Source organism: Sphaerodactylus townsendi, linkage group LG02 (assembly GCF_021028975.2).
Source record: "Sphaerodactylus townsendi isolate TG3544 linkage group LG02, MPM_Stown_v2.3, whole genome shotgun sequence".
Lineage (NCBI taxonomy): Eukaryota > Metazoa > Chordata > Lepidosauria > Squamata > Sphaerodactylidae > Sphaerodactylus > Sphaerodactylus townsendi.
This window is the reverse complement of record NC_059426.1, coordinates 156720185-156743077: the sequence shown is the minus strand read 5'-3', so window position 1 is coordinate 156743077 and position 22893 is coordinate 156720185. Positions and strand designations below refer to the sequence as shown.

General features: G+C 40.5%; 1 protein-coding gene across 3 annotated transcripts in view; it reads right to left on the bottom strand.

Moving 5' to 3' along the window:
• The window catches only part of PAPOLA (poly(A) polymerase alpha), a 36859-nt gene extending 15008 nt beyond the window's left edge, over nt 1–21851 (bottom strand). Inside the window, exons 1-13 of one of the 3 annotated variants that reach the window (XM_048485319.1) lie at nt 21554–21851; nt 15936–16109; nt 13705–13771; nt 13078–13159; nt 10996–11105; nt 10465–10518; nt 8846–8957; nt 6918–7007; nt 6675–6813; nt 5069–5141; nt 3343–3463; nt 2412–2496; nt 96–149 (exon numbers count right to left, since the gene is read on the bottom strand). In XM_048485319.1, coding sequence (XP_048341276.1) covers nt 96–149; nt 2412–2496; nt 3343–3463; nt 5069–5141; nt 6675–6813; nt 6918–7007; nt 8846–8957; nt 10465–10518; nt 10996–11105; nt 13078–13159; nt 13705–13771; nt 15936–16109; nt 21554–21561 — 1169 coding nt within the window. In that variant the 5' untranslated portion in view covers nt 21562–21851. Of the gene's footprint in view, nt 1–95; nt 150–2411; nt 2497–3342; nt 3464–5068; nt 5142–6674; nt 6814–6917; nt 7008–8845; nt 8958–10464; nt 10519–10995; nt 11106–13077; nt 13160–13704; nt 13772–15935; nt 16110–20910; nt 21040–21553 lie in introns of those variants that run through there. The other 2 variants (XM_048485317.1, XM_048485318.1) reach the window with 2 other exon arrangements.
• Between the last annotated feature and the right edge of the window lie 1042 nt (nt 21852–22893).

Sequence of the window (22893 nt, the reverse complement as noted above, 5' to 3'; positions counted from 1 at the left end):
GTTTAGCTCTGCAACGCTGCCAATTTACATCACCAAAAAATAGAGTAGCAGCCATTAACAAAACTGTGCACTACTTAAGGAAGAAAGATACCTACCATTCTAGTCGCTGTTTTTCCGTGGGTGCACTTGCCAGAAGTACAATATAATGCCTTTGAAGATAAAGACAATATTATATACTATCAGACTATAACACTTAATTGAACCTAATTAGTACACCAGTCAGATGCTTCAAGATAAACAATTATGTCCACAGATTCAGAGAAGTATGTTCAGATGCAAAATCATTTCAGAACAATTCTAGAGATCAGTGCTTATTCAGATGAAATCCACTTGTTGAAACTAATTAGCAGCATTAGGTTGAAACTGTCAGAAATATAAAGCCTGACTCAGGGAGAAACTAGGATTGGAAAACATACATTTCAAGAACTTAATCTGGGGAAAGCAGATTTTCTGAAAAAGAAATTTTCCTAGATGACACATTTCATACAGGTAAATAAGGCAACCTACTAATTAAAACCAAAGCCCAATGGTCCCAATTCAGAGCCCTATGCAATTATTTATTTATTTGATTTGTAACGAGACATTCTTCTACAAATACCATCCCATGTTAGTGTCATTACGGAAGCACATTGTTAGAGATTATAACATAGCTCCATTGCAAATTTTGTCTGGAGGGTGATGGCATTTGAAGAAGAAACACAGCTAACCAGAGGGAGTGCCTAACACTCCATGCCACTTTTCCCTGGAAATGCCCCCTGGTCATTTTTAAGTTTTCTCCCACCCACTCCGCCAGAGAGACAGAGAAAAAGCTGACTGGATGAAACAGTTAAGAACAGCCATCGGGGCATTTGTAGGGGACAAGAGAAGAATCAGATACACGTACTATTCTACTCATTCTCCCTTACAACTGCTGGCCCATATTAGCATTACAAGATAAGCATGGACATGCCAAAGCTGTCCTGTGCTTTGGAAGTGATTTTCAAGGAAAGGGGAACGAAACTTGATAACTTGACTAAAGTTGTCAAAATCCTGAACCTCACTTACAGAAACAAAGCAAATTAATAACTAAACACTTAGGGTCTAAATACATCACAGATTCTTGCTGCTAATATTAGTGGAAATAAAATCAAGGGAAAGTGGGGAGATTCTTTTTCCAATCTGGTGCAACCAATGTATTGACCTCAGCATTAGAACCACATTACATTTTCAATTAACAGAAGCCAGCTGAAAGCAAATTCTCTGCCCCCCACCGCCCACCCCAGGGGACCCACTGCTCTATCACCATGTGCTAAACTTGGGGGACTGGTGGACCATTTCACTAAACTCCCATAAAAAGAACCTAAATATTGGATCTAACTCTTAGCGAGTTTGCATTGGTATAGTGATGCTAAAACCTTCTTCCAAGAGGTCTCACTTCATTAGAAGAGCCACTTATATTGGAGAAATGCTTCAAACTTTCTTCAGAAGAGTGGGAAGATGGAGTAGGATCCACCCCGTTTCGTGGAGGCAGTGAGGGTGAAAACTTCAGCTTCTTTTACATTATACATTGTACTTTTACATTAACAACGGTATAAATGCACCAATATGCACAGGGGGTCCACAAACAGCCAACCAACTGTATTTTTAGTATGTTTTCAAGAAAATCAATAGTCATCACCATAGTCATCAATAGTCATACACCAAAGCTTTCAATATCAACTATTAACATTAATTCAAAATTATTTTTATGGTCAGAAACATTTAGTTTATAAGATTTAGTACTCCTTCCACTATGGCAAAATGAACTATGGAAAGCCCCTTCAACAGAACTGCAAATGAATTAGGATGCCTTTTGACACAATATATCAAATCTTTCCTAAATGTCTGTTTAGTGTTCTAAGCTTTGTTATGGAAAAGTTAAAGAGAAACAAAACACGAACACATTGTGGTAGTTGTCAATCTTTTTTTAATGGGGAAAATTTGCAATATCAGATTATTTAGATTGCTACAAAACTACCCAATTCAGAAAATATTTAAGACTTAGCTCACAGCAGTTCTCTAATGAACTTTAATGGATGCCAATATTTTAAATAATGTATACTCTTTGATCAATACAAGAAATAAACTTTCCCATTATTATGCAAAGCAGTATTAGGCATTTTTGAAGTGTTTGACACCCCCGCCCCCCCGAACTTTTCCACGAAAGGTCTACACCTAAGGACAAATACAAGGAACTTTCCTAAGAAGTGATAAAAAGGCCAGAAAAAGTTCATCTCTGTTGAAGTGGCTGACAGGACGCATCAACAACATTTATTCATTTTATTTCCATCTGCGCACTGGCAGTCCATTACAACTATGCTACTCAAGTTAGTCACTTTGCATTAAACAAAGTGCAACAGTGTTAATAGATAAATGAACTTAAAAATACATACTTGTACTTCTGAAAGAAGTTTGGAGCTTCAAAAAGTTTGGACCACTCTGCTTTACTCAGCAAAATTTCATCTGTGATAGCAAGACCTAAATTATAAAAACACATTTCAGCTTTCTCATAGTCTCCTTTCAAGTAAAAGAACTTAGAAAACAGAAGAGGTAATTTCACAACTAGCTTTTCTCAACTATTCAGAAATGGATGACAACTGGCATAAATGATAATTTCAACTACCCTGGACTACTTCTTTAAAAAGGTAATGTTAACACAGCTTTACTCAAGGCTTAAACTGGTTTACTGATACAGCAGCTAAAAACAGTACCCACACAAACTTGTAGTCTAACCCTATTTATGCTTAGGCAGAAGGAAGTCTCACTGTCTGATGGGGCTTACACCTACAAAAGCATGGTTAGGATTGCAGTCTTACTAATTTTTCTTGGTGCAAAGTTAAAATTACCCATACTTTGCTACCTCTATAAAGATAAGATTCCAAGGACTGGAGACATTACATATGAAAAAAAAAACATACACTGCTATCTGGGATATTACAGAACTTACTCGTTAGATACAACGCATTACAATAAATAATTTCTAAGATTAATATGCAATGCTATTTGTTCAGCTAGTAAAACTGGCCCCAGGATCCTTTCTGGGAGGGACTCAACTGGTGAACAAAACTTAATTCTTAAAACAAGAAAGAATGGTGAGCTTTTGGAACACCATGGAAAGTTAATGTCGGGTAAGAGACCACACTTAAGAATTGCCACATTCTAATTAATGTGTAAATTCTTTTTCAAAGAGGGCATAATCTTGGGAAAGCCATGCAATTCAGAGTGTTTGATAAGCTTTTTGCAGAACATGTGGGTCTCAGTTACCACTCCATGTGCAGTTTACATACACCGTTCTTACAGGGACACATAGTCAGAATTACTCACCTTGCTTAAATTCTTCAACCATGACCATGCGGGTGGAAACAGACACATTGTAGGTGGAGTTCTGCTGGGGGTATGCTGGTGTAATTATAGGCATAAGATGGTACCTATCACTGGGATTTACCTATACATAACAACAGCCAATCAGTTTTCTTCAATCACATTCAAGCAAAAAATAGGGACCTATCCACTGAAAAACCCTAATGTTGCAAATGAGGTTTGATAACGTCAAGATTTTACTGTGAACAGATTCTACTAATGTAATACTTTCCTATATATTTCTAGAGGTGATGGGTTGCATCCAATGACTCTGTTTCACCAGTGCAAAGACTCCCTTTTCTCAGTGAAACAGAGTTGTTGCCTACAGCCTATGGAGTAGTATTCTATCACTCCACTCAGCTAAGGGCAGCAACAAGTCATGCCCTCCTGGCAAAAGGGCCTTTTGTGTCAGGAGTATCAACTTTATACATGGTGATGGAACGAGCCACCTTAACAGAGCAGCCCACAAGGTAAACCTACACAAGCAACCCAGTTCAAATTCATACAGAACGAAAGTGCGCTTACTTGATTAAAAGACTACAACATAGTACTGAGCAACTGGAATGATACCTCCATGCTACTTGGCTGAACTTGAGATATTACCAGGCAAACTGCTGTCAAGAACCGCTTTGAAACATGTGGTGTGTTTTATTTCTGCAGCACTATTGCCAAGAAAAAGCCAATTTTTTCTTTGAAAAAAAACACTAAGCACCCAACAGGATCAAATGTGTTTTAACATAGATTTTATTTAAAACAGTATGTTTAATGAAGGAAGGAAAAGAAAAAGGAGCAGAAGCATTTCAGTACTATCAAAGTAGCTAAGCTGAACCCTGCTAACTGGATTAAACTACTAGCATACAAAGGGCTTCTATTACATACTACTGATACGCTAAGGGTAACAAAAGGCAACGTGAAGGGTAAAACAGCTGTAACACTTTGATTTGGGCTTTTATTAAGAGTGTTCTATCTAATGAAATAAAAATGGTAGTCTTCACATACACCGAATTTGTCTGCACTGGCCGGCCAACCAGCTTCGATTATTCCAAGTACTCTGTAGTCACAAGTCTTTCTATCCAGCTGGGTTTCAGGAAGCCCAGGACATGACTGTCACAGTCACAAGCAATATGGATGAAAAACGATAGGTACACTTTTTCGAAAAATATGCCTCTTATATAGTAAGAATCATTTATGAGCAACCAATCACACAGCGTTAGTGAGGCTAAGGAGATGTATATCTGGTTAAGTATCTAGATGGGAGATCACTAAGTCTTGTGAAAACCAATCAGGACAAAGGAAAAGGAGGATGCATGTATAAGACTGCCCATAAGAGGCACGTGTGGTGTAAGCGAAATGCGCAGCTCAATTTCAAACCATCTTTCCAGTTGCGTTGCTCAACAAAAATCTCAAACAAGTCACTTGGGGACATAAGTTGTACAGCCTAACTCAAAGCTGCAGAATGCCCAAACCTCAGAACTCTTAAACAAGCTTTTGAGATTAAACTCAAGGCTGCCTTTGAATATAACCTGGACATAAGTTGCATTCTAGAGTTTGTAGAACAATTCATGTCTAGAAATACCTTACCTCTAACCAGTACCCTGAGTCTGCAACAAAAGGTTGCTTTTCCTGGGGCTTAAAAATATTTGCTTTACTTTAAAGTGTGAACTTATAGGGGAAAAAATAGTACACTAACCCTTGGGTCCCATACAGGCAAATTAAGATTGCATTCTTCTGGCTGTTTCAATAGCACTGGATTTGGCCATTCCCTGTTTAGAGAGATTGTAGCACTGAGTAAGAAAAGCACTTATTTATATAACAAGTAAGCATGTCTGAATGTGAGTCCAATTCTTATACAGGATGTAGCACCAGGTGGAGGTTCTTTCCTAAGGGCAAGCGGAACACCCCTGCTTCCTTATGAATGAATTTAATTTGTTCCTTCCCACCCAAAGCATTCCAATACCAACTAAGTAAGCAAAACCTCCTTTTTTGAACAATTCATCTTCAAATATATTTGGATTATATTTTCATAGAAGAGTTCTTTAGAGCTGTTGGGCAGGTGCAAGGTATACAGACTCATTCCTTAAGCCCAGAATGGGAAAGAGTTGCCACCAGCAATGGAGGGTACTAGCACAGACACTTCACATTTGACATTCCTTCAATGTTGCACCCTCCCCCTTTGCAGAAACTCAGTCGCACACAGGCTGATATAATGGCTGAATTTGCCCCAAGGTTGCTAGGAAAAGACTACCTTTCTCACAGTAAATTCTTTCCGTACAGCGCTGCCCATTACGATGTCCTCAAAGCAAGTTTGAAGCATCACTTCAGAATGCACTTAACGTGTTAAGATTAATTTGTCTTGGGTCTTAAAATACTGTAGGAAAGCTAAGCAACCAAATATTTATGCAGTCCACATGTAAACCCATGATACTTGTGTAATTAGTTACACGGCTTTAAGACCAATTCTCTAGCAAATACAAGCCCAAAGAAACCAACTTTCTCAAGGGAAAGCCCCCCCCCTCGCCCCCCCAAACCCACCAGGAATAGGGGTGTAATACAATTAGAATTACAGTATTTTTAATATCTAGAATTGTGCATCGTATAATGATTAATCCCAGCTAAAAAAAATAGAAAATTAACTCTCCAAGGAGCTTTAAACAATTCAGTCGATAGTGAAGGGCAATCAACTTTTTTTTGTAAAAAATTTCTGCATGATATATGCTGAAGTTCCCGAATTCTATTTTTTAAAAATAAGGTAGGACCTCACCTCCAATTGGATGCACTACTGAGATGTTTTTAAAAATTCCATTCGTATAAGACTGATGGCAGAACGATTATGTTTTTGAGCATCTCAGTTTTTTTCATTAAAAAAAACATGTCACCAAACATCTCCTGGAACTTGTCAGGTCTCTTTTTAAGACATTTTTTGATCTATTGTCCCAAATTTCCTAGTTTAGCTAAGCATGCTGCACCCACTGGGCCCAGACCCTCTTTCAGTAGCATGCTCTGCCCAGTTAATGTTGCCCTCAAATGGAATAAGGTGGAGACCAAAGGAGCTACAGCTAGAGGATACATAATATTTCCACCTGCCTCACGATCTAAGTGAAGGTTTTGTATTGAAAGCTACAAAAAAAGACCTAGCCATTTCATTCTTGCCAGTGTCTTACTACTATGCAGATCAGTAAAAACTCCTTTGGAGCCCACCTGTCAACCTGACACCATCTGACGGAATGCCATAGAAACAACACTAAAAATCAGGGTCTATAAGAAATTTTATTTTAGTGTAATCTAAAGAGACATACCATTTAGAAAATACCAAGAAAAATTTATGTACAAGAGTTGATGCTATTGCATTTGGATAAAGCTGGCAAGTTCTTGCTACTAGCATAGCCCAGGAAACTCCACCAAGGAAACCTAGTATATTGGAATAGATGTTGTGCCCTGTTGTTGCAGAGAAAAAGAGACAGACATCTTTAGTCGTTTAGGTTCAGCCTGAAATAATCATTTTTTTTAAAAAAAAATCTGCTTTGTAAAACTTATCTTACGTTTGGCCCACAGTTTGATAGCTCTCAGTGTCAACCTGAAATTGTCAATGTTTGGAACTAGATGGAGAATTTCATCGGTTACCCTGCAACCTAGAGGAAACAGAAGACATGTTTTATGAGCCAAAATAAAGAACTGAATCCACGTGAACAAATAGAGAAGAAGAAGAAGGATTTATATCTCCCCTTTCTCTCCTGCAAGGAGACTCAAAGGGGATTACAAACTCCTTTCCCTTCCCCCCTCACAGCAAACACCCTGTGAGGTAGGCATTTCTTGCTTTGTTTTCATAAGCGATAAATCTGAAATAAATTTTTTATATCCCAATTCATAATTCACTCAGTTGGGCTTAATTAAGTGAAGTCCACCAACTGGCAACATTCATTTCTGAGAGCAGAACAATTTGTTACTATACTTCAAAAATTCTTTCTCCAGAAGGCAATGGCCACAGAGTTGAGGGAATAAAACCACCACCTCCACAGCAGCTATCTCAGAAAAGAACACACTGGCCACAGTGGAGTGATGGTGTTCTTATTCCCTATCTCAACTGCTGTCCCTCTGAGTGTCGTGGCAAGTAGATCCCTTCGCCTTAGCTGGGGACAAGGTGGCAAGGGAAGCAGAAGACACAATGGCTTTTGAAGTAAGGCTGAGTATCCTTCACTTCCCTTGCTGCCTTCTTGCCCTGGCATGAAGCAACACAGTCTTGCCCGTCTTGCCCTCTGCTGAACTATGAGCCTCATACCAGAGAGATAGGAAGAAGTCACCGACATATACAAAGTACAGGTAATACTGTATATAGAGAAATTAGTGAAAGTTAAAATAGCAGTAAATAAAGGATTGTTGGGCATACTGGACAATAGAATAGAACAAAAAAGATTACTGTATAAAATTATGATAAGAGCTGTTCATGCAGTAATTGCGCTGGGATGGAAAGATAAGAAGATATGGACAACACTAAAATGGTTAGAGTATGTGTGGGAACAAGTACAGTTAGAAATTTTTGAAATAATGTCTTGAAACCAATTATGGCAAGAAAGACAGATTGAAATGATGAAGATATGGACTTAATTTACAGATTGGATGAGAGAAATTGGAGTCACAGAAGACAGATGGGAGAAGAGGCTACAAAGGATGAATTTGCTGCTGCTTACTTAAGAAATGAAGAAGAAAATCCCTAGGGAAGGAGGGGAAAAGGTACAATTTGGACAAAATGTAAACTATGTAACATGTTTGTAAGAATCCAGTCCAATTATACCAATATTTTTTTAAAAAGACATATACAAAGTGAATAGCACTATAGAGGCAAGGAGAGATAGTCCTACAAGATCAAAGGTGCTCTAGAAATTAAAAAGGCAGCTCTCTGGATGAATGACACTTGTGAATTTGGGTTTCTGCAAGCTGTAAAGTCAGTGCCAGCACTCTTAATATTTACCAGCAACTACAGTTTGTGTTTACTTTTTATCATAACCTCATTTGCAGCTGACTACAGTAGTGCATGTTGCCTCAGGCTCAGGTTTTTTTGGGGAGAACATACACTGACAAAATAAATGATGCATCTGACTTAAGAGCGAACTGTAATATTTTACAACTATGACACGAAGAGCTATCATCATTCAAAATAACATGCACACTGGCCTACAAAGAGATGAACAAGCAGTGGGTACAAGTAAATCTGCTCTGTTCTTCAGATCTTAATGCCAAGCAGACTTTTTATAGTAAATAGCATCCTGAGAGAGGTCAGTTTGATTTCTCTTGAAGTAGGTAAAAATGTTAATAAAACAAATAGTTTTGAAGTACAGCCACTCATCAGAATCTCAAATTTTAATCAGTGCATGCTGAAAAACTAATTATACAAAGTATCTGCTTGAATCTCAAACAAAATCTTCATTCCCATTACTCAAAGTGGTTTCAGGCCACACTATAATATACGCACCGTTAAGACTTCGTATGCATCTAATGTCTAAATTTTTAAGTAGACTATCATCTCGAAGGTCTAGGTCTTCAGGAATAGTTTGCAGTGCTAGTCGGGCGAACAAGATATCAATCTAAACAATCAAATAAAAAGAGAGGACCCAGTTATCTCACTGTATCAAGTTATGAAAGTAATTAAGTCTATGACGTCACTGAATTGCCGTAAGTGTAGAGTAACTCCTCTTTTTCAACATTTTAGTATCATGGTCAGTTTTAGGGCACAAGCTGCAAGTCTGAAGTACGGCGCTGTTCATGAATCTTGCAATCCTATAGAGAACACTCCAAGCCTGACACAGGTCTATGTCTGCTGTCGCTTCCAACTAACTTAACTTTCTGCACAACCACTTGGCTGATTATGAATTTTATCCTATGTATAAAAAGAACAAATCCATTTGGAAGTTATCGAAGTAGAAGTCTCATAGAATTGCATGTCAGACCCACATACTCTCCATGAGCAGAATTCTGAGGCGCATTTTGGGCTGTTGTGGGAGACTCGAAGTGAGACAGTTGCACTCCACAGGTGGAAACAGTTTAATTACTATGAGCATACCACTTGACCTGGAATTCTTTGTGCTCCTACTACATATACTTGCAAGCACACGGCCATCAACAAGATATCACTCACATGGTATGAGGCCACCACCAACTAATCTGACACAATCTAGAATGGACCGTGTTAATAGTCGAGGGGGCCTGACACCATGTGACTGGTGTGGCTTAGACAGCAAGGGAGTTTGCAAGTGTGTATAGGGGTCATGTTAGCTGATCATTTCTTGCAAGCTCCACCTTGAGATGCCATATTTTGCTCTCCAAGCAGCCTCTTGTGATTGGCTCTGTTCTGGTCGTTCACTGTTAAAATAAATATTCTATTCTAGTCTTTGTCATTGGTTCATTCAATAACTCTTTCATCCTTCCCCTCCTTTCTGCCCCAGCTCACTGCCCTCCTTCAAATGCTGCTCCAGGGTGTTAAGAGACCCTCAGAAAAAACACCAACTCTGTAGTTTCAAGGTTATTCCACATACAAATAAGCACTTCCTTCGTAAACTGTGGTTCTTTCAATACGTACAAAGAGAGGTTTCCCCATACTCTCCTGGTAAAGTCTCATATTTAAACACATACAATTTTGCAGAATATACACCTCACTTGGACAATCTGAATGATCAGTTTTAAGCGTCGAGTCATTCACCTGGAATATTAAGCATAACCGGCTTTCTGAACTGCTTGAGAAAGTTTCAAAAGGCCAGCTCACATTTGCCACACACGTTTTGTACTCCCAAACAATTTATGTACTAACTGTAAAGGACAGGCACGTTTTAAGTAAACTGATGTCTCCAAGTGGGAACTGCATATGCAGCTATTATAACTTGCCCCTGAAGTTACTTTCCTCTTTTAACTGCCATAACACCGCAAACTACAATAACTGGAGATTACTTTACCCACATGAAAATTTATTAGCAGGGCTCCATATACTCCTATGGGAACTACCATCAAGTGTGGACCAGTCCTACGGGAACAGATTTCTTTCGGTGAACTGCAGAACACCAAAGTGCACTGGTATGAAAACAGGCATAAAACACTTACCTCTATTCCATCAAAACACAGTTTGATGACAGGAACAAATGCTTCTTCAACAGCCTGAAAAATAAATGTTTTGCTATGAAGAAAACTTATACAAGGTGTACCTGTAAACCTCATCTCTTTACAAGGCTGGAATAGATGGTTTTCCATCCTCTAGTCCAGGGGTAGGGAACCTGGGGCTCTCCAGATGTTCAGGAACTACAATTCCCATCAGCCCCTACCAGCATGGCCAATTGGCCATGCTGGTAGGGGCTGATGGGAATTGTAGTTCCTGAACATCTGGAGAGCCGCAGGTTCCCTACCCCTGCTCTAGTATGATTTGAAGCAGTGACCCAGAGTTCAGTACAGGAAACATGCCAGATTTCAGTACAGGAAAATATAGTATGACAAACTTTCATCATTTTCAGAACTTACTTTATTTTAAAAGCCTGTAATCAAGACAGCTCCGAATATTCATTGAATCATATCATTTGGAGGACATGTTTTTGATTAGGCCTAAAACACTTCTCACTAAAAAAAAAAAAGTTCACCTACCCGCAAGTCTTTCACTTCCTCTTGCAATTTGAGTTTTTCATAAAATGAGGTGAAAAAGTCACTCCTATCAACATGCCTTGGTGCCACACACAATGCATCAATGTCCGCACCTAAAACAAGCATGCAGAAGTGACTGTGTTATTACATACATACCGGGAAAAGGTTATAATGAAGCAATCGCAGGTTTTTAATACATTCCTCACCCAACCAATATCACTACTATACTCAGAAAAGTAACAGCTTTTATGTCAAACCGATCAATATATAATTAGCCATCACAATAAAGCTATTACAATCATATAAAAGTTAGTTTAAAAAAGGGTACGCTTTTCATTCTGCGCTGTCACTTTTTACAATTAATAACTATAGAAAATGTTAAGTTTTCCTCTATTTCTAAAGCAAGTAACTTGATAACAAATAGTTAAGTACAGCAATGACATGAATATGAGAGAATTAAAATTGCATTGGTTTGATCTGGTAAAATGTTTTATGTTAAACTAAAATGGTGACTCATAGTACTTTTTTACGGCGATGAACAGTAAATATACTTGTGTATACATACTCAGAATACAGAGAATTCTTAAGAGCACTATCCAGGCAAAATCAACCTTGGTCTGCTCAGCAGAACTATTTTATTGCAGACTTGAATATACTCTTAAGTATCTCCATATAAAGTATCTCCAAATATAAAATATCTCCAAATAAAGCAGCTTCCAAACAGATCTGAGGTTCCCAAGATCCCAATGAGAACACAGCTCTCCCATGAGACCACATCTCATTGTATTTCATGTGTCAGACATATGCACCAAGTTGCAGCAATGTTCTATACCAAAACAAAGGAGGCAAAATATGCCAGACAAAAGCTATTTTAGACACTTTCATTTATGTTAGTTGTGTGGTAGTAGACTGAAACATGTTCTTTCTTTCATGATATAGCAGTCATTCAATTTGAAAACACATGCTTTTCAGAGGTCTAAGAAGGCTGTTGTGGGAAGGGGCATGTGCAAAGACCGTTGAATGCCTTTTGCTTACAGGATAAAACTGTTGGCTTACTCATGACTGCAAAAAGTAGACAATGGTGATGCAGACTGTCTATCTTGGAATGAGACATTTATACTGTCCTAGGCATAAACCTATTACACCATGGCAGATGCGTACTGCATTTCATGGAATGTTTACAACTGATCAAGCTATATTTTTAAACACAATCAATATAGGCCCGTGATGGCGAACCTTTGGCACTCCAGATGTTATGGACTACAATTCCCATCAGCCCCTACCAGCATGGCCAATTGGTCATGCTGGAAGGGGCTGATGGGAATTGTAGTCCATAACATCTGGAGTGCCAAAGGTTCGCCACCACTGATATAGGCTGTGGTGGGTTTTCCGGGCTGTGTGGCCGTGGTCTGGTGGACAGCCCAGAAAACCCACCACAACCAGTTGAATCCAGCCGTGAAAGCCTTCGACAAAACAATCAATATAGATGAACTTGCTATATTATACAAATATAAAAAAGATGTGGCTCTATTTAGAAAGTAGTTCTGCTATGATTAGTATGAAGCAGTTTCTAGTCAATTACTTTAGAAGAAGAAGAGTTTGGATTTATACCCTACCTTTCTCTCCTGTAAGGAGACTCAAGGTGGCTTACAAGCTCCTTTCCCTTCCTCTCCCCCAAGAGGCACCTTGTGAGGTAGATGAGGCTGAGAGAGTTCAGAGAGAACTGTGATTGGCCCAAGGTCACCCAGCAGGAATGTAGGAGTGAGGAAATACATCTGGTTTACCAGATAAGGCTCTGCCATACAGGTGGAGAAGTGGGAAATCAAACCCGGTTCTCCAGATTAGAATCCACCTGCTCTTAATCACGACACCACGCTGGCTCTCACATGTGATCTTTACCGATCACACGTCTGAAGATAAAAAGCTCTGTTGAAAGCAGGTGATTTCTTTCATTTGCAATAGCATTCTTTACTGAGATTTAATATTGCATCCCACGCTGGCCACCAAGAAAACAATTGAAGTAGCAACATTTTAGAGAAATACAGTGTTTAAAATATATTCTCTTTCACAGAGCAAGCACATTACCTTTTGTGTGTACACCTAACCTATATGATCCAAAGGTAAATATTTTCCCTCCAACATTTTCTATTACAGACTGTGGAAGATTCTAAGAGAGAAAACAGAAGATTTAAAAAATGTTAAGCAGAGCAAAAGCAATTAGTCTGACATTCATCAGACCTTTCTTCAGTCACAGGGTACTGGTAAGCAGTAAGGATAGTTATTCAGCTATTCAGGATAAAATAATTCAGCTATGGATACATAGGTATGCAGCCAGCTGCTGTACTAGAGCCTGCTATCTGGCAGTTACAAAAGCAGCATATAAAACTACAATACTGCTACCATCTCAATAGCATTCTATTAGTTTATCTAATCAACCTTGGTATGGCACATCATACTGAGCCAGGGGTGTCCCAACTCTGGCCTTCTGGATGTTCATGGACTAAGGTACCTCTCAGCCCCAGCATAATGCCATTGGCATTGTGGGAACTGTTGGCGTTTCTGGAACTGTAGTCCATGAACATCTGGGGGGCCAGAGTTGGAATCCCGGTACTAAGTCAGCCATATACTGTATAGATGTATGTGGTTTTAACTACAAGTTCTAATCCGATTCCTTAAGAAATCACTTTTGCATCTACAGAAAGACAATCATACCTTAATTTCACTGATTTCTCGTATCCATTCCTTCACCAGGTTGTTCAGTTTTCCCAAAATTAGAATTCTGTTGATGAAACAGGATTGCACACACGGTTACACCAAACTAAGACATGCATCAACAGGATTTAAAGAACTGAGATGTTAGAGTACACTCTGATTCTAGGGAATGATTTAGCTTATTGACACTAATTCCAAAATCATTTCATAAAACTTGGACTCCATCTTTCCTCTACAGTAGGGGTGGCCAACCTATGGCGCTCCAGATGTTTATGGACTACAATTCCCATCAGCCCCTGCCAGCATGGTCAATAGCCATACTAGCAGGAGCTGATGGGAACTGTAGTCCACGAACATCTGGAAGCACCACAGGTTAGCCACCCCTGCTCTACAGCATTCACAGCAAAACGTATAGAAATTCTCCCACTGGATTCTCACAGAATCCCTATGAATTGGCCTCAAAGATGCCAGAAAAAAGGGTGCTTGGCCAGTTCCTCTCACAGCAGCTTGATGAGAAGAAGTGAACCGGTTTAGTCCTTTTCACTGCACGCAGACCAGCTTTTCCACCAAAATGCCTCACATAACTGCTTCCTATCAACAGATGAAGTGTTCTGTTTTGTCTGGTGTCCCTCAGTGAACCCTCCTTTCCGTCTTATGCTTTAATCTGCTCGTGCATTTATAACTCTGGTTTTATGTAGTGCATTTTTATTACGCTTGCTTGTTATATGCTGAGGTGGCCCTGGTTGGATAGAAAAGTGGGACGCAAATACTATAGAAATGTATCAAATTGTTGGAGCACAGCAAGAGAGACTAGCTCAAACATTAGCAATCCTCCCTCTGAAAATCTGATGAGCTACTGAGTGGCCAAAGGTGCTACAGGAAACAGGTCTCCCCAATTTTCTACCTACCTTATCTATAGTTCTCAAACCACAATGCAAGAGTCATCAGGGTAGAATAATTTTGACTGGGGGAAGGTCTGGCACTTACTTTTATAATCAGGATATGCTTATTTTAGCAAGTGTAAGACCAAGAAACTAGAAGTTACTGACAGCAATGCTTCCACCCACACAAGCTTTGGGGACATAGCAGCAATATTTAGTGGCATAAACTACTTAGGGAGCTGCCATAGCATAAGAAACTGGAAGCTCCATACATCTAGGAGTTCCTTCTCTCTTCTTTTGGCAATGGAAAGCCCAACAGAGACTTCTCACAACTTAAACTGGCATTTCAGACCAATCAAAGTGACACCAAATTTAAAAACCAAATATAGAACTTCAGACCCCAGACCCTTACATCTAGCAGCATTTCCTTTATTACAGCAAAACCAATAAGAATAAGTGTAAATTCTTGACAATTATAATGCTAAAAGTACATAAAATACTTCCAAATAATTTTTTAATAAGATGAATCCCAAGAGATGACGTCTCTGCTGACATACTGAATATTCCCCCAATCCCCAGTGGATGATCAAAGATCCCTGGGAATGGCAGAGGAAAGGAATGAGGAATCCCTTCTGCTCACTGGAGGCTGAATCTATCCTACTGGATATAGCCCAACACTTGGGTGTAAGTAAATGAATTCAATGTGCCATCCTTGGAAGCCTGTCTACCCCACTTCCAATTCTTCCCAGATCCCAAGACAATAATGACCTATTACTCCTTTCTGGTCAAGTTAATAAACCCAGAAGGGGTCTGCAGAGGAAAGGAATGAGGAATCCCTTCTGCTCACTGGAGGCTGAATCTATCCTACTGGATATAGCCCAACACTTGGGTGTAAGTAAATGAATTCAATGTGCCATCCTTGGAAGCCTGTCTACCCCACTTCCAATTCTTCCCAGATCCCAAGACAATAATGACCTATTACTCCTTTCTGGTCAAGTTAATAAACCCAGAAGTCAACTTCCACATTTTCAGAGGCACTAACAGCCCTGGAATTAACCATATAATGTGTGTCCAGTATGCAGTACCTAGGTGCCAAGATGACACAGGACATGACCACGGAAGAGCAATTATAATCCTACAACGACATCAATCAAAAAGATAAGCAGTATAAGCTATGCAAACATAAATATGTGCTCAATTAGAAATGAGGTGTCACAAGTAATTAACTTCTGATCAGAACTTTCAACTTTTCGTGGTGGGGGATCTAGAAATAATCTGAAAAAACAGCTAACAGCTCCCTATGCTCCTTCCCATCGACTTTCACCGCTCCACAAAAGATACCACACTCACCTGCGTTGCAGTTCTTCCTCTTCCTCAAAGACACCAAAAGGTTTTAGGGTATCAATTAATTTCTGAGTAAGCAGACAGTCACTCTCCTTGGGGGCAGCTAAACTGATAGGTGAGGTAATGCCATAATGCTTCTGCGGTTGCTGCGTCTGCTGTGATCCCTGGGTTGTAACTGGACTAATAAAAGTAAGTAAGACAGAATGATTATAATAAGCCCCATTTCCGCATAAATCAGTTTGTTAATTCTAAAAAACACACAAAAAAATTGTCGACGACACCTCAAACAACAGATCAAGAAGCATTCGCTGGGTGAAACCTATATTTAACTGGCATTACGTACTATGGCCATAATTCCTAAAATATAACAGCATAAGCTTTTGTGAGACACACATTACCTGGATACATGGAATACTTAATCACTATGTAGAATTCTTTAAACCTAGAGTAACAAAATGGAAGGGAGGTGTAAGCTCTGCTGCAAATCCTTTGAACACTCACAAACTGGCAGCTAACAAATGCAAGGAAGCATTGGCTAAATAAATCCTCAGCAGAGGAGTTTTGGGGTGCAAAAAGGTAAAAAAGGAAGCAATACTTGGAAAACTTGTGCAAAAATATCAGCATCCATCACATTATTAATGAATTCATTTTGGCACCTTCCAGTTTAATTTGTTAGGGAGAAAATTGAAATCTTTAGTAAGTACTAACAAATATCTCTGCAGACTCACAAGCAGTTGTGTGCCACATTTAGCCCCATAAAGCTGAAGATCTGAATTGCCACATACTACTGTACCTATCTTCCTACATCATCAATGTACCATGAAGTAAAACATCATTCAGCATGCTATATTGCAAGGTTGTCTTTGCAGGTGTTTGATGCAACTTGTCTAAAGATCAAGCCACAATAGTGCCAACGCATTTTCATTAAATACTATATGGACCAATACATTCCTTAGAACTTCCTTCTAATGCAGCAGGACTACAGATAGTATCAAATCTAAACAACCAGGAAAGTGATATCATTGGTTAGTGTCAGACTCAGGGTCAAATCCCAATTCTGCCACATAAGCCTGTTGAGTGATCTTGGAGGTCAACCTGACCTACCTCACAAGGCTGATGTGAGGATGAAATAAAGGGGGAAAATGTGTGCTATTTTAGGCCTCCATTGGGAAGAAAAGTGGAACATAAATGAAGTAAACAAACACTTTCCTAAAAGAATAAAAGTTCAGGAATGTTGGAAATCACTCCATAGATCAGTAATGACTCAATTCTTGCACAAGGAGATTACCTCTACCTTATCCAGCTTATAGATGCTTCAAAATTCACATTTTCTGACCACATCTACATTAAATTTGGATATAGTCCCATATTTAACTGTACAAAACAAGTACCACTAATGGTGTATCTCTATACCAGACTATCTCACACCTTCTGTGAGTACAAAGAGGGAAAGAAGGTATTTTTTACAGATGCTGAAATGTGACATGAATATACACCCTTTGCACTTTTTTTGTTGTTAGCGACTGTCTGCCCCAAATTCATACATGTTTTATTTAATGCCTTCTGCATACATTATAGTTTACAAAGATTTTAGCCAAGCCAAAGAGCACCTTTATAGTCCATCCAAAAAACGTTTGGACTCCCTTCTACTCAAGGTAGCATAGCCCAGCCACAATTGTGAAGCATGTTTTTGCTGCATGAGGTTGGGAAATCCTCCATTTGTAAGCTACCACCAGCTAAATAGTTACTTCTGCTTTCACAGCAGAGTATAATACTCTTGAAATTAATTTTTTCCTTCCAGGGGAAGCATGCAAGACTGAAGATTCCCTCAAACCTGTTCAAATAATAGTAAACCATAGTATGTAACCATCATGAAAAATGCCATAGAACACCCCAAGAAAATACATTAATGTAATCAAAACAGATCCAAGGAAATCTTAGTTAATGCTTGATACAAAACACCGCTCTCCAACAAGTATGCACCAAAAAAGTTCATATTTTTGCTAGAATAAATACATTAATGTTTTGTATCTTATGTCTTCTAATGACGGTCAAAATGGACAGTGTTCCTGCCAAATATTAACTACATGCACCTTCCATAAAAAACTTCCACATCTCCAAGTACCAAAAGCATCTTACAAACTTACATATAAGGGCTGATTGGGGGTGGGGGGGAGAAGGAAGAAAGCCACTCTGTACATTTTAGAAGACCTCACTGAGTCACAACTCTGTCTTTCCCTATGCAAATCCCCTCCCCACCTGGATTGGGCTGCCTATCTATCAAGGTCAGTGGTGTTTCTCTTTACAGTGATTTTTCACGCTCTCTGGCAGCCAACTTTCACACCACCTACAATCTTGATTATTTTCATTAGACAGGCCAGAAATTGAGCCTGGAACCTTCTGCATGCATACAAGATGCTCTAACATGCAAACTTGCCCCTCACAAATTGATTTCATACATATGTAAAATAATGGGACTTTCGCAGAAAACAAAAGCCCCTCAGAGTCCCTAAAGCCAGACTCTGCACATTCACCAAAACATACTACATTTTAAAAGGTTTTCAGGAATGGCAACTTATTGTAGAAGATTGGAGGATTCCTACAGTAAAAAGGCATACTGAAGCTCCAAAAGTTTATGATGAGATGAACACTGGGAGGAGAAAAATTACACTTTTCAAAGTAAGTGATTGTAGTATTTTTCAACAAAATATTATAAGGACAGAACTTTAGCACCACCACACAAATTAGTAACATCGCCTTAAGAGAATGTCTAGATCAGTGGTTCTCAACCTGTGGGTTGCGACCCCTTTGGGGGTCGAACGACCCTTTCACAGGGGTCGCCTAAGACTCTCTGCATCAGTGTTCTCCATCTGTAAAATGGATAAATGTTAGGGTTGGGGGTCACCACAACATGAGGACCTGTATTAAAGGGTCGCAGCATTAGGAAGGTTGAGAGCCACTGGTCTAGATCCATACATGAGCAATATTTATGAATGAGTCCTAAAATTGTGCTCCCAGCTTAGCATCCAACAATGGAATGCTAAATTGGATATTACAGTTAAAGCACCTCAGTGCTACTAGTATTGGAAGCCCAGCTATCCAATGCCACAAAACAGCAGCAACTCAATGTGTTCTTGTATTGATTTTCAGTATCATAAGCATGTGACATTTTGAACTGAACAGGGTTTAAGAGTATAATCACCTGCCAACTTAAGCATAATATAAACACTTGAATTAAGTGCAGAAGGACACCTGTACAGAGTGAGAAATATGATCAAGTTGTTAGGGACTTCAAACATGTTTCCTCCTCACTTAATTTCCAATACCTTTAAAGATCAACAAACAAAGACAGCTATAGAAAGCTATGATTAACTATAGCATGCTTATCAAAGTTATGGCCACCAAAGAAGAAATTCAAATCTCATTATGTATTCATTACAATACTGAAGAGAAGCCCAGTAACACCTTAAAAGACACCTTAAAAATTATTCCAGCATGAGCTGTTTTGAGTCAGAGCTCCCTTAATCAGCAGTGTCCATCCAAAACAGCCATGTTTATACAGGGATTTGAAGAAACTGAGTGGGGAAAATTACAAGAGAGACAAGTGTAGAACACCATTCTATGAGTAATCATGTCATTCAGAGAGGTTAAAAACCATTACCAATATTAGATAGGCCAGATAAGATAAGCCAGGAGGGCTCCCACCCATTCTGATTTGATTTAATTCTTGCCTGATTACATTTTCTTTTTGACTGAATGGCCTCCCCTTGCAAGCTCTCCCCACACTCCACTCCTTTCTGTTGTTTGAACTCTTCATAGCTTGGAATGGATTCTCAATGTAACTAATAAAGTGAACTCTTGACCCGCAAAAACAAAGATTGGATTAAATTATTCAAGTTTTCAAAATATTACTTCTGTTTCACTTTGCTACAACTGAGTACAACACCACTAACTACTTTTTTTTACATACAATACAGCCTTACCACAATTCACACTTTTCTGTAATTTACTAGCAAAAAAATAATGGCAATACCCATTCCAGTATAAAACAAGTTGTAACACTGCTGAAGACATTAATCTATCCTTTTAAGAAAAAATCAAAAGAATCCAAAATTAACCAGTGCATTTTAGTTACGGTAGTATTTTCATAAAGATTCAAATTACTATGCATTTCATCACTTTCCCACAGAACACACACACCTGCTACCTTTCAGTTCACTAAGTTGGTAGAGGGGAGGTTTCTTGCTTAGCTTTAAGTTGGCAAAAACTCAATCAAAAACCACTTAAAACATTCAACAGTTTTCATTTCAACTAAATTTTTATTAGAGCTGCAATGTGCAAGGTGACCCCAGGCCCTTGGTACTTGCTAAAATTAGTTCCAAATACAAATATTTTGGCCTGGTGAAATATTTCCACCATGCCTAAATATGCAAAAATTTGTTAGTAGCTTATCTGAAACTTACAACGTGAATAAAATACTAAGCAGTTTATAAGAAACTGGAAAAACCTCGCTACGGAAAGGAAAAAAAATCAATCTGCCCACCAACAGATCAAAATCCAACAACTTCCACTGATACAACTTAAAATCCATGACACCACAACACAGTATACTTACAAGGATTGAGCTATTGTAGAACCACCCGTGGGTTTTGTACTACAACGCAACGCTTTTGCAAAGAGCACTTCTTTCGTTTAGATACATTCATTACTATACCCGCAACGCTTTGCTAAACTCTTTCACTTCCGTACACAAACACGCAAAAAGCCTCACAATACGTCCAAGGGAACAGCACGTGCTAACGATTTAAAAAATAATAATCAGGTTTCTTATTGAACTCCATCGCCCCACAGCCCCAGCATGAAGAGACCAAAACAAAAGGTTTAGGGTGAGCGGCAAAGCAAGACACGAGTTGCCACTTCCGTTGCACATCGTTAAAACCGAACCGGGGATCATAACCCCGTCTGGGGAAAAAAGACCCACATTTCCATATCAAGTGAGACCCTGTCGCCGCCGCCTCCCCTTTGCGGGCGAGAAAACACGCCTGCAGCTCTTCCGTGACCCAGGCCTGTTGCTCTACCGTAGCGTGCAGCGGAGCGGATGGGAAATGCAATCGGGGGGCGACTGTTGCAAACGGGCTACGATGGCGGCCGTTCCCCTCCCCTTTGCAAGGGGGGTTCCCCACAGTTGGGAAGCATCGCCCCCACTCGCCGCAGCCGAAGAGGCAACAGAAGGCGGGCAGGAGGGCGGCTGCGAGGCCAGAGGCGGCGGCACCCCCCCTTCCCCGAATCACGTGAGCGGGAAAACAACCCGCCACCGGTAGTCGCCGACCCTGGAGCGAAGGCCGAGGCCGAGCGGGCCCCGTCCGCCTCCCTCTCCCCCGCCCCCTTTCAGGACCGGGAAGAGATAAGCAGCAGCCGCCGAGGCGCCAGGCCTCCCTCAGCGCGGGAGCAGGCGGTCAAGGGAGGCTCGCCTCGATCCGGAGGGGGAGGAGAGAAGGTCGGAGGCAGTCGGGGGAATCCCGGCGGCCCCGGAAGAGCTCGCCCGGCAGTCTCGAAAAGGGCTCCCCGGCACGCTCGAGACAGCCCACCCGCCCGCCCTGTTCTCCGGCCAGGCCTCGACTTACAACGGCATCGTCTCTCCGGCTGTGATTCAACGCCGCCGCCGCCGTCTCTTCCGCGGAACAGTCACTCTTCCCGCCCCTGACGAGCGGGCGCCGTGAGCATGATACGGGCCCGGCGCTGGTCCTCTCGCGAAGGGGGAAGGAGCCGGGGCCGCTCACTAGGCCTGGTGGTGGCGGCGGCGGCGGCTGCTCTCGCTGCCTCTTCCTTCTCTTCTTCCTCCCCTCCGGCCTCCTAACATGGCGCCCAGGCGCTACCACAGCAACGTTCTGGGCGGGGGAGGGGACAGAGGCGTGCAGGGGAGCCTGTGGGCGTGCTGACGCAAGCCTGACGCCCACCTCCTCCCCTGCCTTCGCTGCGCCCGATGACGCAAAAAGCGCGACTGCGGCTGCGCTCCGGCTTCGTTGCCCCGCGGCGCCTCACGGGAGACGTAGTCTTGACGGGGGAGGAAAACGTTTGAAGTTTTGAAAAGGGCTAACGGTTAGCACGGAGAAGGCGCATGCGCGTCTGCGGAGGGGACACTTTCGCTGATGGCTCCTTGCTTGATTTCCGCAACATGCGCATCACCTGTATCTTGTTTTAATTAATCCGGAATCACTGTTTTACACATAGAGATGCATTAAAAATGAACAAAGAATAAATGTGTTATTCTTCAGAAATAAAGTAATAATAGGGTTATTAATGTTAGTCGAGATACAGTGAAAAAATTGTAGGAAAATGATGAATTAACCATGATAGGTCTTCTGTGTTCAGAGATCGTATACCTTGGGATAAGAAGCTAGCGTCATTACAGCGCGGCCATGCTGGGCTAAAAAAACCCTGATCTTAATATAGAACTCTTATGATTAAACACCTGGAGCAATATAGGTAAGGGCCAATATTCAACATTCCTCCAAGCTTGCTCGGACTATTATTTTGATCAGTACATAACGCTAATAAACTTGGAAAGAATGGACAGGGATAAAATATTTGTGCTCTTTATTTGTAATTCAGTATAAGTGCATATATTTGAAAGGGTTGCACAGGGATTATTAATCCCACGTGCATATGTTGAGCTGGCTTTAAGGCAGAGTCAGAGTCTCAGTGCTAGTAGGTGTTGGTAAGAAGCCCGTTGTGTGTCTTGTCATTGTAAGGGTGATGAAATCTCATGAAGGCTGAAAAGGCCTGATAGGCTAATTGCATTTACATTGCAAACTCCAGGGGGGTTAAAAGCAGCAGTAAATCAATCTTCCTACATGGCCTTCAGTGAATTCCCTCAACATAATGTTAAAAGTTGCTCTTTTCCACCCATGCACACCAACAACAGGGAGCAGTAGCAATTGAGGTACATTGGTAAACCTTGGTC